Source organism: Lissotriton vulgaris, chromosome 9, assembly GCF_964263255.1.
Source record: "Lissotriton vulgaris chromosome 9, aLisVul1.2, whole genome shotgun sequence".
Lineage (NCBI taxonomy): Eukaryota > Metazoa > Chordata > Amphibia > Caudata > Salamandridae > Lissotriton > Lissotriton vulgaris.
The window spans coordinates 573,956,833-573,982,334 of NC_141697.1; the positions used below are offsets into that span (position 1 = coordinate 573,956,833).

A 25,502-nucleotide genomic window follows, 5' to 3' on the forward strand; every position below is an offset into this window, starting at 1 on the left:
ACAACGGCACCATAAATACATCACTGGTACTACAGCTCATAAAGCCAGCCGGACCCTGAACTATATATATATCAGCATTATTGCAAGGAGATAACAGATCCCAAGGGCGCTGCAAGGTCAGACTGATGGCAGAAGGCACGTCAACCATAACATGAATTGGATCAGCTAATCATGTTATACCAGCACATTATGCCACATGATGAACAGCAAGGGGCAGGCGTTTATGCTAAGGCAAAATTCACAATCACCATAATTGCCTGCCTTCTGCACTACTAAGGTAATAACTGCAGAGACCTGGAAATACTCGGGGCATATTTACAAGGCAATGGTGGAGCGCGGCGTTAGGCACAAATGCTAACGTCACGCTCCGCCATTCCGAAAACGCAGGGATGAGCAGTATTTACAAAGATACGGCACATCCCTGCGTTTTCCCAAGCGCTGGTGCTAAATTAAGATGCCTAGTGCCAACGCAGGCACCCTTGCAGCATAGTGCAAGGGTGCCTGCGTTGAGGGAATGATTGTTTATGTGCAGGAAGGTGTCCCTTCCTGCACATGAACAATCATAAATGACGATTTGAAACTTCTTTTTTTTTTCAAAGTTTGTCTGAAGTAGACACTTTTTATTAGTTTTAATGAACATAAGTGACCTTAGAACTCACGACTGCAAGTGTAGCAAAGCAAAAAACGTTGCCACCTTCACTAAGGTGTGACCAGTTCCAGACACTTGGATACAAAAGAAAAACATCATAATTTTGCACACACCTTTGTATCCATTCGACCTCAAAAAATGTGATTCTTAGCAGTGAAAATTGGCTTTAACTGCAGCAGATGTGGTCACCTTCAGAGCATATATTCCTCCCTTTATCCTACGTGTAAAATCTTAGAACCTATAATACAATATTGCTATATTTGTGTATTAGTACTGATGGCAGTAGGTGGTGGGCACCGTTTTTAGGGACTGGGGGATCGTTTTCATTTTCTTACGCTGGCAGAGCTGAAAAGAGGAACAAGCATTTACAATGCAATGGTTTCGCCTTTGTTAAAGTTAGAGCTATTGGCATTGCTCTTGACATTATTTTTATTTATGTATTTTTTAACATAAATAAATGGCATTGTCATTTACAATGCCACTAGCTTTATCTCTCGCAAATGACACACACAGAGCCCCCCCCACACACACAGCCACACAAAGCTCCCCACACACACAGCCGCACAAAGCTCCCCACACACACAGCCGCACAAAGCTCCCCACACACACAGCCACACAAAGCTCCCCACACACACAGCCACACAAAGCTCCCCACACACACAGCCACACAAACCTCCCCACACACACAGCCACACAGAGCCCTCCACTATATACATTATGCCGATTCATTTTCAGCTCTACAGGGGGGCTGTGCATGAATTTGGGTTCTACACGACAGCTGGAAGATTACGGCGTCTACTTCACTTACAGATAAGATACTATGTGGCTGTAATGGGCAAAAGCAAATCGGAACAGGAATCGGAAGTACTGAAACAATGAAACGGTATAAAAAGAACTCCTTAACGTGTAAAGTTATTTTTGTAAGATGGACTATGTTTACCTAGGAAAACAGTGGGGGGGGGGGGGGGGGGGTGACAGCTTGGTAACTTGAACTTGTCCTTTAAAAAGGAATACTCCACTCCAGCTAGGCACACTGAGCTGCCCCTTTCTTCTTTTAGATCCAGATGTTGCTTTGTGTTCTATTATCAGAGTCTGAACTCGACAGCTATATCATCCTGAACCTTGGGTTGCACAGTTATACTAGGTGCTTGGATAACTAAACGCTATTTTATGGAGCTGTGCTCTGCCCAGGTCGTGAAATGTGCCATCATGGCGTGTTATCAGAAATATATGCCCGAAGCACCCATGAGTCAAGAACATGCCAAGACCTCGCCGGACATTTTGAAACAAAGGCACACTAGTTACAGCTCAGCTTGTGCCTTAACTGCATCACATGTTTAAGAACTACCTTAGGAAGGAATGCTTGCTTTGAACTCAAGACTGAATCAACGTGCTCCATAAGCCACTTCCAAAAATACAATCATGGAGACAAATCTGTCGCAAGTGTGCTACTATTCCCAGTAGCAAGAACAACATGTTCCAAGTTTAATGCTGCTGCAGCAGCTTTCGCAGCACAGGGGCCATAAAGCAGCTCACTTTGTGCCAGGAGGGAATGGACAGCTGGTGGTCTGGCTCCTGTTGCCCATGGGTGCGAGCCATGCTTACTAAGCTATCAGCATGAGACATGCCATCCGCGAAGTGACAATTCTCACTGGATAAATGAGGCTTAGAAGCAATGTCTCACTGGCTAGGAAGGATCTATAAAGTGAACGTAAAGAATTCAAATCCCGTAGGGCTTTAACAAACAGGATCATGATAAATGAAGAGTGGACAGGTTATTGTACAAGCGGCTGTGTAAAGGTATGCTCTGTGAAAAAATATTTAAATAAAAAGTAAACTGTTACAAATAGTGCCCCATCACTGAAGTGAAACCAAGGATGGACCAGAAGAGAATTCGGAATCTACAAAGCTTACAATTTGTTTTTAAAAATTATGTGTGGTTTACTGACAGCTGCGTCTTTTCTGCTAGTGTCAAGTAGCAAAAAAAATATATAAGTACAAATATCTCTCTCTCCCTCTCTTCGGTTTAGCTGTCATTAACACTTTGCTTCGACGCTCCCAAGTATACTGCATGAGGAACGGGTCGACCCACTTCCAATTTTAATTTTTTCCCTCTCATAAAAGCCTGATAAAGTAAATTAAAGTCAACGTACTTACAGCAAGCGTTCATGCAGAAGCTGTTTTACATAAAAGAATAAAACATGACAGCTACATAAAAAGGGAAAAGCTGAAGTGGAACAAGTGCTATAAGAATAATAGAATGCAGAGGGCTCCACTGAAGACATGAGTGGCTCAGGGCTAATGATGGCTGGCATGGATAGGGTTTATGTTTCAACATTCAATGCTCGTCTTAGTTTTCCCCCTTTTTAATTTAGAATATTCTACCCTCAGGGTGTGGAATGTTCCAATAGCCTTACAGCACCTCTGTAAAGGCCCTCTCCCTCGTTATGGGCTAGAACTCGGTTTCAGGGCTTTTAAAAACTGGTATAGCCCTCTGCAGCATGCTAGAAGGCTTATTAAAGGAGCTATTAGGAGTGCTAGAAAGCTAGGTAGTGCCCTTGGCCATGGAAGGGTTGGGCAGCAGTTTGCAACTGAAAGTAAGTCTAGTGTAACCCAGCTGGAACAGATAAACCAGACAGCATTAATGGACTGTGCGCGGTGGATGCAGAGAAAGGAGTCATTATTTTCTCTTTCAAACATCAATCCAAATACTATGAGAACTCCAATTTCTCCTTGCCCCCAAGATGAAGTAAGTTTTGAGACATCTGTTGTGTTTAATACATTCAGAGCTTGTTACATTAAAGAAAGCTTTTAGTGTTAATCATCACAGTACAAAGCCGCTCTCATGTTTCTGAAGTCAAAAGCATTCCACCCTTTTCCAAAACCACCTGGGGTTCAATGCATGAGAGAGACCTGGACATAGAAGATCAACAGACGGACCAGACTGCAAGCTACAACACGTTTATTATTTATATAAAGCCGAAACACTAAACAAGGTGAAAGGAACTGCTTTTTTTCAAATGGAGTACCCATTTTACCAGAAGTGGGGTGGTGGATTTTTAGGGAAGACTTTGGTTAACTGCCACCAATTACAGTAGTTTCCAACACTTAAGTGTAAATTAATAAAGTATTTTAGCCCTCGTTTAAGCTTGCAGGCCATTGTGGTTGGAGGTGAGATTCAGGCAAATCACACCTTCCGGGTCTCAAGTTTTAGGAAATATTTGGGGCTGTCAGTGTTACCTGGGGGCCAGTCAACCGCAGGCCCAATTACTAAAGTAGTACTCCCTGGCAGGTCTTTCATTTTTTGCCTCTTACCCAAGTCTCTTGACATACAAGACAATAGGGGGCATTCTTATTGTGAATGCAATATTTTATGTTATATGCCAACACAACCGTGGTGTGTCTTTATAAGAGATTTTAATTGTGCAGCATTCCACACAGGATGCACCTCACTGGAATAGCACAGCTGAGCTCCGCCTTCTTTCTTTACATTCAGTATTTGCAATGCACACTACAGAATGGTGCATCAGTCGACAGGGCAGCCAATGGTCTCAGAACCCAAGGTTATTGGTTAAACCAGTGGCTACTGGTTACTGTCGGTTAATGAGATGAGTTTACTGCTCTCAAGAAGGCCATTAAATGCGGTTGCTCCAGTTTCTTGCAGGAGATTAAACTGATAGGGCTAGATTTAGTTAGATGAGCTCATTAGCAGAGGCTATGCCAGTTCATGAAAATGATTAGTGGGATTAACAGATCGGTCACAAGAGGTTAGGTACTGTTAAATTGCATGTATATTGTTGTTTCAAAGAAGGAGATTTTCGCATTTTGAAGCAATACAAAAGCAGTGGTTAAGGCAACGTGAATGCGACTTAGAATATGTTGTACTCCGGGAAAACACATCCAAAGGCCCGAGAGCAAGAAGAGGGTTACTTCAAAGACAAAAAAAGGAGAGGCAAAAGTGGGATGTATTAAGTCAGGGTCATTTACTTACGCAGGGTTTTAGGAACATGGGAGACTTTTTGAGATGGCATTCTATCAGCGAACGCAAAACTGGAGAAAGAAACATGACCTGCATGTGACCTAGTGCTACACTAGGTACTCTTGACAGGCACTAGAATCTGCCAAACAGCCTGTCCACTGCTAGGGCACCGCTCAACCATAGAAATTAAATTATCAGTGTAATATGTGCCAGAGGCAGGGTGGTCTACGGAGCCCTTTCTTTTAAAGTTCTGCTGTTATGTGAAATCTAAAACCTGCACAGATATCCTGTGTGCATGTTGGTTGCATCTGTTAGCACGGGACAGTGCTGGTTAGTAGCGTGTGTGTGCGAGTCTTGGTAATTAGGCCAGTGAGATCCATTGTGGATACTGTGGCTGAGCACAGTACATGCCAGTAGGGTGAGAACAGTCTCTTCTTACAGTGGAACTGTACTGCCTGGATTCCAGCTTTTAGGGTGGACACCCATGCACTGAAGTGAGAGCTACCTTTAGAAATTCCACGAATAGATAGTTATTGATAAGTTTTTCGTGGGCATTGCCAATTGGTGGATGATGGACTGCAGGGTGAAACTGTAGGAGTGTAGGGTGAAACTGCAGGAAGTGCAGTGTTTTAAAAAAATGTAAATACTGAGTGTCGGTGCAGAAAGCTCTGCTCAAGAGATTGTGCAGTCTTTAATACACCTCACGCCTCTTAATTCACTACCAGACATTCATTGCCTGCTTCACCTGCTCGTTCAGGTTTCTGCTTTCTCTCTTTGTGACAAGTTTAGTGTCTTTCTCCTTCATTCCCCTTTTTATGTTTTTCCCTCTCTTCAATTCTGTAAATTTCTGATAAGGAAAAATAAGTATCTGTCCCTACAAATGAGAGCCGGTGGGTCCCACAGGCAACTGCCGGCTCAAACTAAGCGCAGAGGAAATGGCAGTGATTAAGAAGAACGTGCGCAGCTGGGGAGCTCTTGAATCCGGTGACATGTTTACCCATCTGCGTATTGAAACTGCCGTACACTAACTATTGCTTTGCATTGAATTAATGAAACCAAACTATCTCATTTAATTCTCGGTGTCGAGATTAATAACATATCAGGATCTGCTAACGTGACTGGTTCTCCTGCATAATTCCTGCAAAGCTTTCGAATTAATATGCATGGTATCGCCTTAAAATCTACAACATAATATTCAGATGCCTAAGAACAAGCACAGAGTTATTCTGAGAGTTGCTATCAGCATGAGACATGCCACCCGCGAAGTGACAATTCTCACCGGATAAATAAGGCTTAGAAGCAATGTCTCGCTGGCTAGGAAGGATCTATAAAGTGAACGTAAGGAAATCAAATCCCGTCGGGCTTTAACAAACAGGATCATGATAAACGCAACACCCGAGCAACACAGCACTCACCGTGGGCGGAGGCGCGGGGCTGCAGCTGTCCTACTCGGCAACACCTGCCCGGCAACGTCCTCCGCTTCTTCCGGGGCTCCCTCCAGGCAGGCCACGGGAGCCCCGCGTGGGCCGCCATACTTGTTGTGGGCCGCCGTCTTCCTTCTTCCCCTGGGCGGCGGGGGGGCGGGCACTTCCGGCCGGCCGCGCTAGGATTGGCCGGCCGGCCAGTCACGGGGCGGGAAACGGGAAGAAGAGACGCAGTAGTGCCGGCAATGCCGGACCAGACACGGGGGCGTTCCCGGCGTCCCGTGACGTCGGCAAAAGCCAAAGAATGTCGGGAACGCCCCCGTGTCTGGTCCGGCATTGACGGACAGGCCCCTCGTCCAATGGCAAGGCTCCGTTTACGGAGCCAGCCAATCAAGGACGAGGGCCGAACCAAGCCACACTATGCAACTCAACAGGATTTCGCCTGCGCCGAAAAGATGCGCAGAGCGCATCCTTCGGCGAGGCGAAACCTAAAAATGTTAAATTTAGGAAAGAATGAGGGAGATAAAGATAGGAAAGAGCAGTGACAAATGGACGAAGCCAGGACGAAGCATTTGCAAGAGTGAGATGAAGAGACAGCAATTGGACGGCTTGGGTAAAAAATAGAAATGAGGTGGAATGAAAAGAAGGCAGCCTCTGTATTCGGAAACTCTGACCATATGGCAGCAGGGAGTAGAGCTCCTAAAAAATGTACCTTTGCAGATAGGGTTTGTACTTATTTATTACAAATGATGTACTAGTTTGTAGATTGTTCGACTGTGGAATAAATGTGTAAACGGTACCCTCGGTGCGTGGATATTCTACCCCCACCCCTAAAATATACCAATAGTCGTTCCCAGGTGTACACCTTGGCAAGGTACCGCGTGCGCCTGTCGCCCTCCCAAAGATGGAGGCATTATTAATGATGGGTACTATTGACTCTGTGGGAGGTTTTGGTGTGGGCACAAATTAGTGGTGTGTACAGACCTGACTAACCAGTCACATCTGACAAGGAGCCGATTCCAAGATATAGACCCGGGGTGTTGATTGAGGATGCCAGTCACAAGAGCCGCTCTGCCGCAGTATGGAGTCGGCCGAGAGCAGCCCACAGGCCCGCAGGTAAGCTGGAGACCCCTGGGGCCCACCCGCGGCGCTAATAGCGCCACTTTATTTCTTTTTTTTAATTATTATTTTCAGGAAAGTTACACAGAGTTCGTAATCATAAAAAAAAACACATATATAATGATAACAAAGAAAACATCATACATTGATTAAAGCATTATTTGGAGCAAGAAAAACACAAAAACAAGAAACAAAAAGGCAGAGGATATGGGAGTAAGGGAGGAGCGGGAGAGCAGAGAGGAAGAAAGTGGGAGCAGAGACACAACAAGAGAATAAATATTTGAACCTTCACAGAGTTCCCCCCTCTCCCCCTCCCCTTCTATCCCCCCATGGTGCTAAATTAAGCTGCCTAGTGCCAACACAGGCACCCTTGCAGCATAGTCCAAGGGTGCCTGCATTGAGGGAATGATTGTTTATGTCCCTTCTTGCACATGAACAATCATAAATGGCGATTTGAAACTTCTACGTGTGCTGCACACATAGAAGTTGCAAATCGTCATTTTTTTAATGATTGTTTATGTGCAGGAAGGAAACCCTTCCTGCACATAAACAGTCATTCATGGCGTTTTGCTGTTTCTATGTGTGCTGCACAACGCAGCACACATAGAAACAGAAAAAACTAGGAGAAATAGAGCATTTCTCCTCTATCTGTCATGTTGAGATCAGGTTTTTCCCGTCTTAATTTTGGCGCTGCCTCCTATTTACACCACCCTTGTGCATAGAGGACAGCGTCAAAATCAGTGGGTGTTGCGGCTGGAAAATCCACTGCAACAGCCTTTGCCCACCCCTTTCACTGTGAGTACAGCGTGAAAGGGTGCCTTATTTACATTTATTCAAGCCAAGTTAACACCAACTTGTAAATACGGTGACGCCCCTATCACCACAAAGTGCTGTTCCCGTGCTGATAGGGGCATGTAAATATGCCCCAGGGTCCATTCTGAGGATTAAGCTGCCGACCATTCGTGTGAGTATCTGGGGGTTCAGTGCAGGCTTCTGTCTATCTAGTGGAGAGGGGGAGTTATTTGCTCCCCCGGGCTGCTGCACGGGTTGTCAGGGCCCCCGGCTCCTGCCACAGCAAAGTGAGGTTCTGGACTCCGTACCCAGAATTATGGAGTCTGCAAGAATCTATTATTAGAAGAGGCAGTTGAGGTGCATTAATTTGTCATCAGCACCTTTAATATTAGCAACCTGATCGCGCTCTACTATTTGGGTGCCTGGACTTTATCCCTGCAAAGTATCTTGGGGAGGAGGTGTGACCTAGGGGCTAGAGCTGCCAACTTGGCAACTAGGAAAGTGGTTTGAATCCCAGCCTCGGCTCAATGTGTGATTCCGGGCAAATCACTTTATCTCCTTGTGCTTAAAAACATGTGCAATGGAATATGGTTCTCATGCCTCTGTCCTATATAAAACTTCAAAAAATAAAATAAACAGTTAAGGCATGCACGCAAATATATGTGCTAGCTTACAAACCAGTAAAGCATCTACTCTCCCAATTAGCAGCCCAACTTGAATGTGCCACTTTAGTAGGCAGACTGAATTTTTGGCTCAATAATAAAATCAAATATTCAAGACCTCAAGGACGACTTCTCATTTTATGATCCTATGTTTTTAAGTTGAGCCTAGGGGCAGCGCGCATACACTGCTTGCTCTGCGAGGCATGTTGTATTAGAGTATGCACTGGAACCCCCGCCCACTCTCCTCCCATATTTGTCATAAGCTTGTACCATTGTCCTTTGGAAATGCTGGCTTCTGATTTGTAAATAGGCTTGTCAGTCCCTCCTTGGTACCGCCTTGTCTGCATTTGTTACCTCCCATAACGACTGGACCTTTTACAAGGTCTCCTTCATAAGTCCGTGAGCACTATTTTCTTTACTGATATTCCCAATTCCACCCACAACGTTTCAGCGGTTCCTCTGGTTTTACTAATGTATTTTTTTTAATTATGGTGCGTCCGCTTTAACTATAGCGGCCACGCTTATTTATTTATTTAATTAATAACGCTGCCCGTTCCATAATGTAATTATTTAAGTTATAGCGCATCCGCTTTACCTATAGCGGACACGCTTATTTATTTATTTTATTAATAGTGCAGGCTGCTTTCGTTAGGCCCGAGCAGGTGTTCATTCTGCTGCTAACAATCTAATAGGAGGTAATTGGCCTTCCTGCTGTGGTTTTTCAGCTAGTATGCAGTGTTTTTTGCTATTGCCACTCCCTCACTGAAGAAGAAATCAAGCATTTGCAATGCAATAGGTCTCCCATTTACGCAAGTTTAAACTATGGGCATTGTAAATGACAATGCCTTTTATTTATGTTTTAAAAACCAAAACATAAATCAAAGGCATTGTCATTTACAATGCCAATAGCTGAAACTGCGTAAATGCGAGACCTATTGCATTGCAATTGCTTGTTATCAAGTGCTGAGTGTCACTTTGAGGATGTTTCAGAGAGCTGCAGGTGAGCAAGAGTATGGATAGTTATTATAAGAGGGGTTAGAGTCATATCTGCGCAGGGGGCCACAGCCCAATATTCGTGACTCGCTACCCCGTTTATGAGGAGTTAGGGTAAAAGTGGTTTACAACATTTCAAGTATCAGGCTTTTTCCTAATCAAATGTAGTTTGGTCTGCCTGCCTTTTCTTAATCAAATGTAGTTTGGTCTGCCTTTTAGCTCAAATTCAGTAAGTTATTCTACCAGAGGCCCTAAACTTGTAATAGGATTCTTCTATAGTTTACTTTTTTGTATGATCAATGTGTAAGGAGGTTTGCTGTTGATGATCATAAGTTTCTACTGAAGAAACCAACACATGTGACAAGGATTTTATCTGACCCTATTTATCTTGAAGCCTTCGCACCTCAACCCAATGTTTGGTCTGAGTCATTTGGGCCAATTACTCTGCTCTCACTGCTATCATTAACACTGGGAATGTTGAGGAGTAGGAAGCCTCTAAAATTGACCATCATCAGTCAGTGGAACATAGCTAGCCATGCATCTTTGGGTCCACAATTGAACTAGGACATTAGGGGGCCTTATTACGATGTCGGGCAGACTCATGTCTGCCCGACATCGTTGCGGAATCAGATGACCGACCTCTGGTCGGCGCTCCTGTCCACAGCATTAGAATGCGAACGCACATGGTGCGATCGCACACACCCATTTCTCAATGGGAGCTTGTGCTGCGGCACTAAATCGGCCATAGCACAAGCTCCTATAGAGAAATAGGAGAATCTGTTTGTCACTACACCATGTGGCAGGCACCTCAAGGTGCCTGCCTCAAGGTGCAAGGATCAACAGGGACGCACCATAGGTGCCCTCTCGGCCTCCAATCGGAGGCCGCAGAGAGTAGGGGGCCAGACTAGGGGCCCCCAAAGTCACTTTCCGACAGGTTTTCCATGTCTGAAAGCCCAATATGAAAAAATCCTGTCGGAAACTGTCATTGTAATCCTGACGGTGGAAATACCGTCCATTGGGCTACCGGTCAGGCCTCCAACTGGCCGATGGGCTCCTTGAGCCCATCGGAATCCAGCCAGAATAAACCGTCCGGTTTCACCTTTGACTGCATGCATCGTAACACGACGGTCGAAAGTGAAACCCACAGTTAGACTTGGATGCTTTCCGAGTCTCATTGTAATGAGGGCCCTAGGTTGAGAGCTCTTTTCAACTGAATCTTCTCAACCATAGCCTATCAGTAGATTCTCACTACTAAAGTATGACAGGTAATCCACTTAATTGTGACAGATGGTAAAACAAGACAAAGTGGACAGTAGAAGTGAATAAAGATTCTATAGACATCTTGAAAAATAATAGGCCATGGCAAATTGAATATCCAGATTATCCAAATTAACTATAGAACAGTGGCTTTATATAGCCATTGTTTGGGAAATTAGTCTTGAAATCGCTGTGCTTCAACCTAATTTTAGCAATTTTCTGTGGGGTAACCCAACCAGTTAAAAGTGTGGGCTCAGACTTGTTTATCCCACTCGAAAGTATGGGATATTTCAGAAGGGAAATTAAACAATGAGAGGGAGTCCCGGTATGTGTGTTCAATATCTTTTACTGCCCCTTCAACAAAATCACCCTAGTTTTTTTTATAGTACTCCCTCACACCAAGGGTCTGATTACAAGGGCTGGTTATTTCTAATCCTTGCGTAAACTCCTGTTTACGCATGGGTTGAAATTACGAGTTTGGCTGTATTTAATGCATCTGCTAATGATCAGATTCATTAAAAACTTCAGCTGTTGTTTTATTTCGGCAGGTTAAACCTGCCGAACGTTGACTGGGGAAATTGTATGGTATTTACCGTACCATGCGTATTTTGGTGCGTTAAACCCCAAAATCTGCATGTTATTCCCCACAAACTCATGAGAGGTGTTATTTATCACACAAAATAAATATTGTATGCTGTGGTATCATTATTTATCATGTACGAAAAATACCACCTCAACTCGTAATGAGCCCCTAGAGTTCCTAGTAGCATGCTTCATCATAGATTCCTTGTCCAGATGCAACATGTATCTGAACGGGCTCAACATTGAGAATCAAGGGAGCTCTTTGGTACTTATTGGGGGATCCTAAAGTTAAAATTCTCTAAGATGCCAAAAGGAATGTGGCAACGTTAAAATCATTAGATTCCCAAGCCAAATAACCTGTTGAAGTGTTGGTGATTTGGCTGAAACATGTTGACCCTGGGACGATTGAGATACTAATGCTCTTGCAAGGTGTTCCCACCTATTTTTAACATTACCAAGGTTTCCTTATAAAAAGCACAAACCTCTGGGCACCTTAGAGAATTTTAACTTTAGAATTCCCTATACACACCAAAGAGCTCAATTGAGTCTCAACATTGAGCCCATTCAGATATGTTAGGTATCTGGAAGAGGACACTAAGATGAAGCATGCCGCTAGGAACCCTAGTGTGTGGGAGAACTATAAAAAACCTGGGTGTTGAAGGGGAAAAAAGACACAGGGAGTAAACATTAAGGGGCTACCTCTTGGTGTTTCTTTAGCTTAATGTTATGAAGTTGAACAATGTCAAACATTCACCCAGTACAGAGATCTGGGCCTAAATCCATTGTTTTTTTGCTCCCCATGGTATTCCAGTTTAAACCCAGCCATATGCAAATCAGTCTTGACCGTGCTCCCCATGGGAACAGTCCAGCCTGAACTGCTAAGCCAGGTCTTCCTTGGACCGGAAACAAGCATCTTGGGACTGGTTATGGGGTAATACCCCCATCAGCCAGGCTAGTTTGACTTGAGTGGCATGGAGAGCACGGGACCCCTGTTTGGGCATAAATACGTATATTTCATTAATATGCAGAAGCGTTTCACCTTAGTATTAGGTGAGGACCAACGGAGTTTGCAGAGTTTTCCCAACTCCACGCTCTGCGAAAAAACTCTGATTCTGCCGCTTGGCGGTGTTTGGACCCACCCCCTACATCCAACATCAACGCAGCCACGCTTCGTCCCTAAGAGAGGAGAGGAGGACTCACTGGCAGTTGCCGCTCCAAAAACTTTAGCCATTCTACATGGCCTCTCTGTGGACGCCACTGCTCATCCACCTGTTCTGCAGTCATTCTCCCTCCCGCTCAAAATGTCTCAAAGGCCACCTCGATTTCAGCCTCTGATGGCACACTGGATTCATATCTTCTGCCTTCCTTATAGAGCAACAGTCCTGAGGCAGAAGCAGGATGCTAACGATGATATAATTGCAGTGTGTCACATAATGCCCTCCTTCTGATTCTTCCTATGTGGAGGGGCAGTACCTTTCCCTCCCCGCCGGGCCCAGGCAGAGCGCCAGATCACCCAGTATCGTGGGACACACCTAAAGGAGGCACCCTTCTGCCCCAGGCCTGGTTCCTACCCCCGGCCTGCCTGCAGCACAGCCTGAGGCTGATCTTGCTGCGCTTCATATGAGAGACTCCGCCAGGTGAGGGTGGCATGGGGGGGTGACCTGTGGAAGGAGCCCAAGGGCTCCTTGAATCTCCAGGCTGTGGGTATGCGAGGGAGGTTCTCTGTTTCTGGACTCCTTGTGCATCGCAGTGCACTCTGGGGCTTGTAGTCAAAAGCTAAGCGATGTTCTGGTGATATGTGCCATCTCTCAAGGAATTACTGGAGACATCTCCAGCAAATGCATCAGTTGGGCTGCTCTGCAGTTGTTAGCAACAGATTCACAACCAGTTTACACATTAGCCTGCTTTGCTTAGTCCAGGAAAAGATGTACCTTGGAATGGTAATCTGGTCTATTTATCAAATGAACAAAACAGTGCATCCTGTTACAATAGAAGGAAGGATTAGCCTAAATACTGAAAAGTGCATTTAAAGGTTGTAGCTATAATAGAAAGGATTGTGGACATAAAGATGTAGAGCACAGGATTATGGGCAGCAGTCGAAGCACATTAGAAAGAAGTTTGCCTGATAAAAGCAAACTGACAACAGAGATGGATGGTGCTTGTGGGCCTGTCCCTGTCAATCACTGGATGAATTGGCCCTGGAACAGCATGGAGGTAGCATGCTACCTTCCCTGAAGGCGTGGAGAGCCAAAGGAGAGTGAGTCACTAATTGGGAAGCTGCATAGAAAAGAACATCACCGGTCTCTGCACGCACTAATAGCAGATTGGCCTGATGCAGGAAATCCTCTGTCACAACTAGGGCGGGCGGAACTCCGCAGAATTCCACTGAGACTTTCGCAACTCCGTGGAATTCCACGTAGTGCAACTCCGTTAACTCCGTCCACCCTTACTTACTACCTCAGACTATATCAATGTATTGAAAAGCATTTTTTAAAGTAATAAAAAAAACATATAAACATTAATACCTCCTCCCACCCTAACAACAATGCCAAGAGTGAACTGAGGGGCAAATAAGTTGTCACATGGAACCCTCTGGGTGGCCTGGGTTGTTATAATACTAGAACAACATTCTAGTTTATTAAACAAAACACAAGAAAAGGTTTTGTACACCGCAATTTGTGAACTCATGCATTTCAAAGTGCTAATATGTGATCATGAAGAAAAAGGAGGCTAAGTGAAATACAACAATTGCCTAGGATCACACATTTTGGTCGAGTGGGGAAGCCGGGATTCGTACCAAATTTTCTGGTTTCACATTGTTCAATTCTATTTCATTCCAATTTAATAATCAAGTTACTTCCTGTTTACACTTGAGTCTCCCAAGGTAGAGATAGCAAGTAGAGAAGACTTACCCCAAGGTGCGGTAGAGGTATAGGGATTCAGATACAGCATAATACAGTATTTTCAAATCTATACCTCTTCTAGAGACTAGGGGCTTAATTTAGAGGGCAGCATGGATGAAACCCTCAAAATAACTCAAAGCCTCACTGGCCACACCATGTATACGCTTCGCTTCCTCTATGCCCACCATACTCCCAATTTATCCTCCCACTGCAAAGGCACACTCCTACCCAGCTGGCATCAATGTGGACTTCAGGCACACCACAAACCTTACTTTGTGGCCCCAGGGAAATTGTTTGTGAGTATCCATGCTCTAGCAGTTCAGGAGATGGGATGGTCGCATGTTGACAGTAGCAGAGCAGGAGGGATGTTGACCCAAGTTGGGCAGGAAACATGTTGTCCCTAGTGGTGCAGGACAGATGCTGACCCTAGCAGTGTAGGAGACACTTTGACCTGAGTGCGGTAGAGTACACGTTAACCCCATTGGTGCAGGGGACATATTAACCCTAAGGGTGTGGCACATGTTGGCTTTAGTGGTGCGGCACACTTTTTACCCCAGCAGGGCAGGACACATGTTGACCCTAGCGGAGCAGGAGACACGTTACCCTGAGTAGGATAGGATACATTTTGACCCCAGTGGTGCAGGGCTCATGTTACCCCTGATCGTGTGGGACATGTTGGCTCTAGTGATGCAGGACACTTTCCCCCAGCAGTACAGGACACATGTTGACTCTACCAGTGCAGGAGACACTTTGACCCGAGTGGGGTAAGATACATTTTGACCCCAGTGGTGCAGGGCTCATGTTACCCCTGATCGTGTGGGACATGTTGGCTCTAGTGATGCAGGACACTTTCCCCCAGCAGTACAGGACACATGTTGACTCTACCAGTGCAGGAGACACTTTGACCCGAGTGGGGTAAGATACATGTTGACCCCAGTGGTGCAGGGTACATGTTGACACTTGGGGTGTGGGAGATGGCTTTAGTGGTGCAGGACACTTTTTACCCTAGCAGTGCAGGACACATATTGAACCTAGCAGTGCAGAAGACACGTTGACCCGAGTGGGGTAGGATATATGTTAACCCCAGTGTTGCAGAGGACATGTTAACCTTAGGTATGTGGGACATGCTGGCTCTAGTGGTGCAGGACACTTTTCACCTCAGCAGTCTAGGACACATGTTGACTCTAGCGGTGCCGTAGACATATTGACCCAAGTGATGTAGGATACATGTTGACCCCAGTGGTGCAGAGGAGATGTTGACACTAGGGGTGTGGGAAATGGCTTTAGTGGTGCAGGACACTTTTTACCTTAGAAGTGCAGGGTACATATTGATCCTAGCGGTGCAGAAGACACGTTGACCCGAGTGGGGTAGGATATATGTTAACCCCAGTGGTGCAGAGGACATGTTAACCGTAGGTATGTGGGACATGTTGGCTCTAGTGTTGCAGGACACTTTTCACCCCAGCAGTCTAGGACACATGTTGACTCTAGCGGTGCCGTAGACATATTGACCCAAGTGATGTAGGATACATGTGGACCCTAGTGGTGCCAGATACATGTTAAGCCCAGCAATACGCGACACATGATGACCTCAGTGGTGCAGAACAAACGCATAAACTGAGCCATGTATGACCCATAGCCAAAAAGCAAAGGCCACATGGTGATTCTAGAAGTGCAGAAATAAATACCTAGCTGGGCATTCCATATAGTGAGCCTAGTGCTGCAGATCACATGACCTAACGGTGCACAATACATGCTTTAGAAGTGCAAAATATATGACTAGTTGTGCATTAATCTGATAAGTGGTTGTCCTAGTGTTTCACAACATACACTCACCCTCACAGTACATCACTGAGGCGGTATCCTCCTGCCTCCTCACCCAGGTACTCACCGATGGTGGTGATGATGGTTCCAGCAAAAAAGAAGGCGCTGCCAACGTCCCAGTGAGTGCTGCTGCCATTGGTGGTATTGGCCACTGGGTCGACGCCAGCCCCCATCGCCTCCTTAACTTGCTGAAATGAGAAAGAGGAAACTAAGAGTAGAGAACCAAAGGTGAGAGTAAGTCACTGGTTAGCTTACTGCTAACAAGAATAGAGCCTGCTCTCCAATGGTACAGGGGAGGTTTTGACCATTTAAACTCGGGCCTCTCTACCGAGACTGACTGCAACAGTGCCAAATGTACAAAGGGACCCTTTCACAACTGGTAACTGGAATGGCACACCACCCACCCACCCATCAAACTTAATTTCACTGAGGCCAGCAAGCACATATCATTTTATTCATGTAGAGCCTCGACTCCTAGTGCCCCATGTGGGATGCAATTTTTATCGCACTAGATAGAATTCAGAATTTATAGAATGCAATTAAGGGCATCTATTACTTTTTTGACCAAACAGGGGTATATCAAGTACATTTTGGTGCTTACTGCACCAAAATCCGCATACACTGGTATTTACTAGGCCTTTTCCTCCAGGTAACGTCTGGCTGGTTTGAGCTGTCAAAATGAATTTCTGGGTGACTTGCACCCAGTCATTATCAGGTGTGATACATTTTCCACAATCAGTAGTCTCAATCCCTGTGCAAAGGCAAAGATCATAAAAATCATAAGGATAGTCTATGTGTTTTATTATTTAGCAAATTCTCCTGTGGTCAGGGCTGGCTGTTACACTGGTGGTGGCCGGCAGGGCCGGCGCTAGGCATGGGCAGCGTGGGCGGCTGCACAGGGCCTCGCACTCAGCCCACCAGCATGGGGCCACGCATTGGTGATGTGTCCTGTTGTTTCCCTGGCGATCTATTACATGAAAGGTGTCGCCTGCAATTAAGGTCCATTGGAGGGGGCCCCCTCTTTGGGACTCTCATGGCTGGTGTCAGGAGGCATAGGGGAGGGAGACGGAGACGCTCCCTCAATTGCAAGGAGACCATACACAGACACTGTGGGGGGCCCATTGTCCAGCATTTTGGCGCCCCCACAGTTTTAACTTTTAGACCACAATCAATTCTCACACCTATGAAGGTGTGAGAAATGCTCGTGGAGTAAAAGTTAAAACTGTGGGGGCGCCAAAATGCTGGACAAAGGGGCCCCCACAGTGTCTGTGAATGGTCTCCTTGCAAGGGGCCACTTATGTAAATTAGAGGGGGCCTCACAAGTTCCCTTTTAACCCAGGGCCTCGCAAATCCTAGAACCGGCCCTGGTGGCCGGTGCAACAATCGTTTTTGACGCCCCCCCATGACCTCCTCCTCGTATTCCCTCACTATCACCCAGCAAAACTGCCCCTCATCTCTACACAGCCCCTCTCTCACATACATTTCATTTTTTTTCAACCTCTGGTAAAGGCTGGCTTTACTAATCCACTCAGCTAGCCACATAAAATACAGTTCTGTTCTTTACAGCAGGCATATTAACCCTCTGCGCTACTTTATGGCGAGTCATACTTACCACTAGACAAAAACCGATCTCTCACTCCCTAGTAGGAACATTATTCACAAGGGTTATCTTGACATTTTTATTGCTGCCTGAAAGTTGCACGCATAAGACATTCTGCAGCATGTGCTTTTAAATCTTAAATATTGCTAAACACAGCGCCTCCCTTAGGTCAGTACCCCGCCTCGAGGTCAGCAGCCAGTGCGGCTCCAGTGGTTGCACTGCCCTCAGTATCCCGCCTCCAGGTCAGCCCCCAGTGCGGCTCCAGTGGTTGCACTGCCCTCAGTACCCCGCCTCCAGGTCAGCCCCCAGTGCGGCTCCAGTGGTTGCACTGCCCTCAGTACCCCGCCTCCAGGTCAGCCACCAGTGCGGCTCCAGTGGTTGCACTGCCCTCATTGTGGCACATCCCTACCAGCAGAGCTACAGCTGTGTCTTTGACCACTCTTCTTGTTATCCAGTCAAAGGGAAAAATATATTTAGGAGAGAATTAAATGTGATGAATTCTGCCAGGCCCTGAAATTTCTCCCCAAAGCGTAAATTGTATCGGACAGGCGTGAGCAGATGTGTTATATCCTAGACATCTTATTAACAGTTCATCCCTGTTCCCGGCTCTGGCTCTGTGAGATGTAGGCTGCCACTCTGTCCAAGGGAGTAGGCCGAAAATGAAAAATGCTCCAACTTTGAACTAAAGCGCTGGTGCCACCAAGCAAGCAAAGCAAGTGAGCTGAACCCTCCATAGAACAGCTTCCTTGTCTCTTCCATCCATGCATCTATGCCAGCATTCTTTCACCCTTCCATTCACCTGATTACCACTATTTCACCTTTACACTCGGTCATCCATTCATTCATCCATCATTCAATCTTTCCCTACATTATCCATTCATGCATCCATCCATTCACCCAACCTTCCATCCATCCATCTATCCATCACTCTGCCATTTATTCAACCATCCATCATTCTGCCATCCATTCACTCTGCCATCCATCCACTCTGCCACCCATCCATCCATCTATTTATCCATCCATCTACTTTGCTAACCATCCACCCATCATCTACTCTGCTATCCATTCATCTACTCTACAATCTACCCATCTTGACAATCTACATCTAGACAATCAATCCATCCCTACACTCTGTCATCCATCCACGCATCCATTCCTCCTGCCATCTTTGCACCCATCCACTATGCCATCCATCCATCCATCCATCAATTCTGCCATCTATCCATTCATCCACTCTGCCATCCACCCATCCCTCTGTCCAGATTTTATACTCTCTTCTATCCATCCATTCAACCATTCTTCCATCAATCCATTCATCCATTCTACCTCCATTCATTCTGCCATTCATCCATCAATCCATCAACTCTACTACCCAACTATCCATTCATTCACTCTGGCATGCAACAATCCACTCTGCCATCCATCCACCCATTTTGCCATCCATTCATTCTGCCACCCATCCATACGCTCTACTATCCATCCACTCTGTTGTTTCTCCATTAATCCATCCCTCTATTAATCCAATCACTTTCCCATCCATCCTTTCACTTTGTCATCTATCCACTCTTCCATCCATTCAATCATCTTTGTACCCCCTTATCCATGCCATCCCTTTACTCTGCCATCCTTTCAACTGTTCATCCATGTATCCATCCATCCCTTTTTCTCTGCCATCCTTTTGCCTGTCATCTGCCTATCCATTCACTCCCATCCATACATCCATTCATCCATCCCTTTACTCTGCCATCATTTCCCCTGCCTTCCACCTATCCAATAACTCATCCGTCCATCCACCTATCCCGTTACTGTGCCATCCTTTCACCTGTCCAGCCATCGCTCATTCGCTCATCCTTTCATTCACTCATTCATCCACCTACTCATTCATCCATACTTCCTTCTTTCCCCCCTTCCTTACAGTATTCACTCTTTCTTTCCCTGTTCTATTTAACCAGCGGTTGTTTTTCCCTGCTCCTGCCTGCTCTTCTATTGATCTGTATCCCAGCTTTAATGATGAGCATTTGTCTGCCGAGTTGCAGGTGGAAGAGGCCCATAAAGATCCCCACCCCCTCTGAAGCTGCTAAAAACGGGGGGGGGGGGGGGGGGGGGGGGCACATGACGCGCCCCTACTGCGCCCGCTCTCATTCACTTCCCGCTTCTTCAATCTCTACCGCCTGAAGCGAAGACGCGGCCATTACTGAGGTGATCATTCACCTCAGTGACGCCGCCATGTTTATTGTCACACCATTCCCCATGTCCTGGGGCAGCCATTGGTTACTCCGAAGCTTATTGGCGAGTAAATGTTGTTTACAGCGGGTGTCCTAGGGCTTCGTCTACCATTAAACTGCTCACTGACTGACAGCCTGCATTAGTAGATTGCACCTTATCCAGATGGCAAGGGCCAGATGAACGATCCTATTTTGCATGCGCAAACAGGTTTGCGACCTGTTTGCACATGCAAAATCCAAAGGGGCCACGTACAATCCCTGTTTAGCGCTGTGCAATTTTTTTAAATAGAAGTAGTGAGTCAGAGTTCTAAGTAAGAATGATTTGCTTTGAGGAAAGCAGTGGCGTCACTAGGGTTGGTGTCACCCGGTGCAGGTAACTCATGGTGTCACCCCCTCACAACCTACCGGATGGACCATCTCACCCTCTGCCTGCACCATGTCCCCTCTGCATGCACCATCTCCCCTCCGCCTGCACCATCTCACCCCCTTCCTGCACCATCTCTCCCTTAGCCTGCACCTTCTCACCCTCTGCCTGCACCATCGCTCCCTTTGTCCACACCATGTCCCCTCCGCCTGCACCATCTCTCCCTCTGCCTGCACCATCTCTCCCTCTGCCTGCACCATCTCTCCTCCACCTGCACCATCTCTTCCTCTGCCTACACCATCTCCCCTCTGCCTACACCATCTCCCCTCTGCCTGCACCATCTCCCCTCTGCCTGCACCATCGCTCCCTTTGTCCACACCATCTCCCCTCCGCCTGCACCATCTCTCCCTCTGCCTGCACCATCTCCCCTCTGCCTGCACCATCTCCCCTCTGCCTGCACCATCTCCCCTCTGCCTGCACCATCGCTCCATTTGTCCACACCATGTCCCCTCCGCCTGCACCATCTCTCCCTCTGCCTGCACCATCTCTCCCTCTGCCTGCACCATCTCTCCTCCACCTGCACCATCTCTTCCTCTGCCTACACCATCTCCCCTCTGCCTACACCATCTCCCCTCTGCCTGCACCATCTCCCCTCTGCCTGCACCATCGCTCCCTTTGTCCACACCATCTCCCCTCCGCCTGCACCATCTCTCCCTCTGCCTGCACCATCTCCCCTCTGCCTGCACCATCTCCCCTCTGCCTGCACCATCTCCCCTCTGCCTGCACCATCGCTCCCTTTGTCCACACCATCTCCCCTCCGCCTGCACCATCTCTCCTGCTGCCTGCACCGTCTCCCCTTTGCCTGCATCATCTCCCCTCTGCCTGCACCATCGCTCCCTTTGTCCACACCATCTCCCCTCTGCCTGCACCATCTCTCCCTCTGACTGCACCATCCCTCCCTCTGCCTGCACCACCTCCCCTCCGCCTGCACCATCTCTTCCTCTGCCTGCACCATCTCTCCCTCTGCCTCCACCATCTTTCCCTGCCTCCACCATCTCTCCCTCTGCCTGCGCCATCTCTCCCTCTGCCTGCACCATCTCTCCCTCTGCCTGCACCATCTCCCCCTCTGCCTGCACCATCTCCCCCCCTGCCTGCACCATCTCCCCTCTCCCTGCACCATCTCCCCCTCTCCCTGCACCATCTCCCCCTCTCCCTGCACCATCTCCCCCTCTGCCTGCACCATCTCCCCCTCTGCCTGCACCATCTCCCCTCTGCCTGCACCATCTCCCCCTCTGCCTGCACCATCTCTCCCTCTGCCTGCACCATATCCCCCTCTGCCTGCACCATCTCACCCCTGCCTGCACCATCTCCCCTCTGCCTGCACCATCTCCACTCTGCCTGCACCATCTCCCCTCTGCCTGCACTATCGCTCCCTTTGTCCACACCATCCCCCCTCCGCCTGCACCATCTCTCCCTCTGCCTGCACTAACCCTCCCTCTGCACCATCTCTCCCTGTGCCTGCACCATCTCTCCCTCTGCCTCCACCATCTCTCCCTCCGCCTGCGCCATCTCTCTCTCTGCCTGCGCCATCTCTCCCTCTGCCTGCACCATCTTCCCTCCGCCTGCATCATCTTCCCTCCACCTGCACCATCTCTCCCTCTGCCTGCACCATCTCCCCTCTGCCGGCACCTTCTACCCTATGCCGGCACCTTCTCCCCTCCACCTGCACCATATCTCCCCTCTGCCTGCACCACCTCCCCTCCGCCTGCACCATCTCTCCCTCTGCCTGCACCATCTCTCCCTCTGCCTGCACCATATCCCCCTCTGCCTGCACCATCTCACCCCTGCCTGCACCATCTCCCCTCTGCCTGCACCATCTCCCCTCTGCCTGCACCATCTCATCCTCCCCTTGCCAATCTAGGACACAATTGAAATAAGCAGTCCAATTAATTCTAGTGAACATTCAAAGAGCACGTGTTCACTGAGCATGTGTCATTCCCATGCAGCAGCCCAACCACAATTAGATTTTGACCACTTGCTTTCCTTATCATCAACAGCACCCTAAAAGGAACCCCAGGCACTATCCAAGTTACTAACCCCAGAGCGTAATTACAGTATGTAGTGGCAAACAGGTGCCCTCTCAATTTCTTGCCCAATTTCTCCACCAAAATGTATGTCTCCTGTAACAGTGCAATCTAACTTTTATAGTTCAGGAGATGTGTACAACCTTGGGCACTTGGGAAATTATTTAGTCACCTAACATTCCAGGTTATTAATATCCTTTGCATCGTGGTTGCAATGCTGTAGGGGAGGGTCCTGCACATAACTCACCCCTTCTGAGTTCGGAACGTGATCTGGTTTCATTATCTGACTCAATAATGGTTGACCTTAACTTGCACCTAGGTACTGGTCAAGCACAACCACATGCCAGCTTTTTTGGTGCTATTTTTATATTTAAATTTTAAATTTCAGTAACTCCGATTTTCTCTTATTAGATTCTTGTCTTTCGAGTGCTATTTTGTTTATTAAAATGAAATCTACGTTTCTGAATTGGTCTGGATTTTTCTTGAGCTCTTTTTAAAATTATTTCTAATTTGGTATTGTATGAATAGTTTACACTTTGCCCCCAGGTTAAACCCGTCTGCCCCGTGCCAAAACTACCAGGGGGTTAAACTCAGGTTTATTTAGTGACTTATGTGGTTCAACCCGACTACAGTTGAGGTTATTGCTTGCGAGGAACCCTCACTCCCTCAATGAACACCCCAATGTATTAAAAGCTGCTTTATTTGTGAAGATTTCATTTAAGAGGGTATGAAAAATGCGTCTGTCAGCTCTTTTAAAATGTGCACCGTGTTCCGCGATTTGGAGTAAAAACTATTTGCACAACACAGAAAGAAAAGGTGCGAAAAAATAATTTCTGATTTTTTATAAAAGTGCAGAGTTTACGTTTTGTAGCCCAACATTTCATCGGGCGCTGGGCACTAACTGTACGAACCCAGGTTTCACCCAGGGCAATGGGAAAGCCCTGAACAACAACGCCGCTGCTCATTTCCTGGTGGTATATGCATGCATAACTGGGTTCGGCGGTTTCGGTTTCGAATCGTCACACTCATGACTCAATCACAGAACAATTAAACCCTTCGTTGTTGTGTGACTGTGACTCATGTGACGGTGTGATGTGCAGAATGCAGATGGCGGATGGATGGTGCACATGCGATCAGCTACAGGTGGTGACGTGGTGCGCAACCGTGCGCTTCTTACTAGTCAGTCAGTGTGAGTGTAGTAGATTGGTGTCACCCCCAGAAGGGGTGACACCCGGTGCGGTCCGCACCCCCCGCACCCCCCTAGTGACGCCACTGAGCGGGCTGCATGTTGAAAAAAAATGCTTCATTTAAAAGCAGTCCCAGACATGGAGGTCTGATGAGCCCAGCAGGCCACCATACCTGGGAGGGCCAGCCATTCCTAATGGGTTCGCAAATTGCGAGTGCCTCATTAATATGCATGAGGTATGCACTTTGCAACCCCATTAGGAATCGCTAACAGTGTCTAAGACACTGTTGTACGTGCCATTTAGCAACTCGCAAATTGCGACTCGCTATTGAGCGCACTTCGCTAAATGAGATGGTCGTACATCTGGCCCCAAGTATGCTGTTTGGGTATTACTCCGGGCAAATGTCCTACGAATGCCACAGAAGGCAGCTGTAAATGGCCAATGTAGAGCAGCACATTCCAAGAAATTACTTCTGAAAAGCTAATTTGTCATTGGGGGGTGGGGTGAGAGGGGGGCTCCCAAGGGCAATATGGCATTTTGCTTCGGTTTCCAAACGTTAATGCACTTTGACTCTCCAAATAGTAGTATGCATCAATCATGGGTGCAACTAGACCCAAACTTCAGGGTGTGGGAAGAGGGTAGTGGGTGGTGGAGGGTGTCAGTCGCTTCCACTAATAAGGCCAGATAAGCTTTTCCAGAAATGGGGTCAGAACTATCCTTAACCCCTTGTGTGCTGTTGACGAGCTCAGCTCGTCATGAGGGACGGTTGAGCTGCCCTCATGACGAGCTGAGCTCGTCACAGCCGTTGGAACGTTCGCACGCAAGGATAATTACCCCGCTGTGCTGAACGTTCTAAAAACGGGTGTGGTGTGACGAGCTCAGCTCGTCACGAGGGCAGCTCCGCTGTGGCTCATGACGAGCCGAGCTCGTCAACAGCACAGCGGCGCTGCGCGCGGCCCCCCTCCCCCCCGCACAGCGGGGGAAAACACCCCGCAGCCAAGGGGTTAAGACACTATGAAAGAAAGAAGTGACAAACTGTGCAATTTAAACATATTGGACAAACCAGCTATTATAACAAACATACTTTTGAAGATTTGACACTGTTCCTAGGTTGCTCACAGTGCTCTTTAAAAAAGAATATTGACAACTCCCCTTTTACCAATTCCATGACTCATTTTGTGTCAGGACTATCTGCTTGTGAACTATGTATAATTTCAAGTCCAGAAAATGCTCATGACCCATTGTCAGCTGTCGAAGTGACAATTTTAGTTTACGGCAATGGGATGCTGCAAAATATTCATGGGTGAGGCCGCTCTTACACACAGGTCTCAAAATATTAGGATTAGTGGCAGTGCTTAATTTAAGATGGTGGTTGTAAGTGGAACCCACTTGCACTTATTTTTCCTCCTAGACTTTGTTTCAGAGCAAAAGTCTGAAAAGCACAAAAGGGGGAAGAGAAAGATGGAAAAAATGTGACAAAGGGATAAAGCAAATGTGAAAAAGAACCAGCAAGAGTAATATAACGAGCTTTAAGAATCACACCTGAGAGAGTGGCTTTCGTCTCCTGCCGCATGTTGGTTAACTGGAGTACAGTTTTTTATTTGGTAGATGGTGTGTGCGGCCCTCCAGAAAAAGTGCTTCTCATACGCCTATTGTTTTTTTAAGGAGAGTTCGGTCTTCTAAAAATACATAATTACTTGGCAGTTTGCAATGGGAGGACTCCTCTACCACGCAGTAATAGCATTGGCTAATAATATTGACGAAGCGTCATGACATGCTCACTGTGTGCATTAATTACAGTGTGGACTGTGGGGCAGATTTACAATAAGTGGCGCATCCCTGCATATCAGCAGGGATG

General features: G+C 47.0%; 1 protein-coding gene across 1 annotated transcript in view; it reads right to left on the minus strand.

Moving 5' to 3' along the window:
• LOC147691855 (potassium channel subfamily K member 4-like) overlaps positions 1–25,502 on the minus strand; it is a 158,388-nt gene that overhangs the window by 34,988 nt on the left and 97,898 nt on the right. Inside the window, exon 2 of the mRNA XM_086936692.1 lies at positions 16,252–16,372. Within this exon, the coding sequence (XP_086792818.1) occupies positions 16,252–16,372 (121 nt within the window). The remainder of the gene's footprint in view (positions 1–16,251; positions 16,373–25,502) is intronic.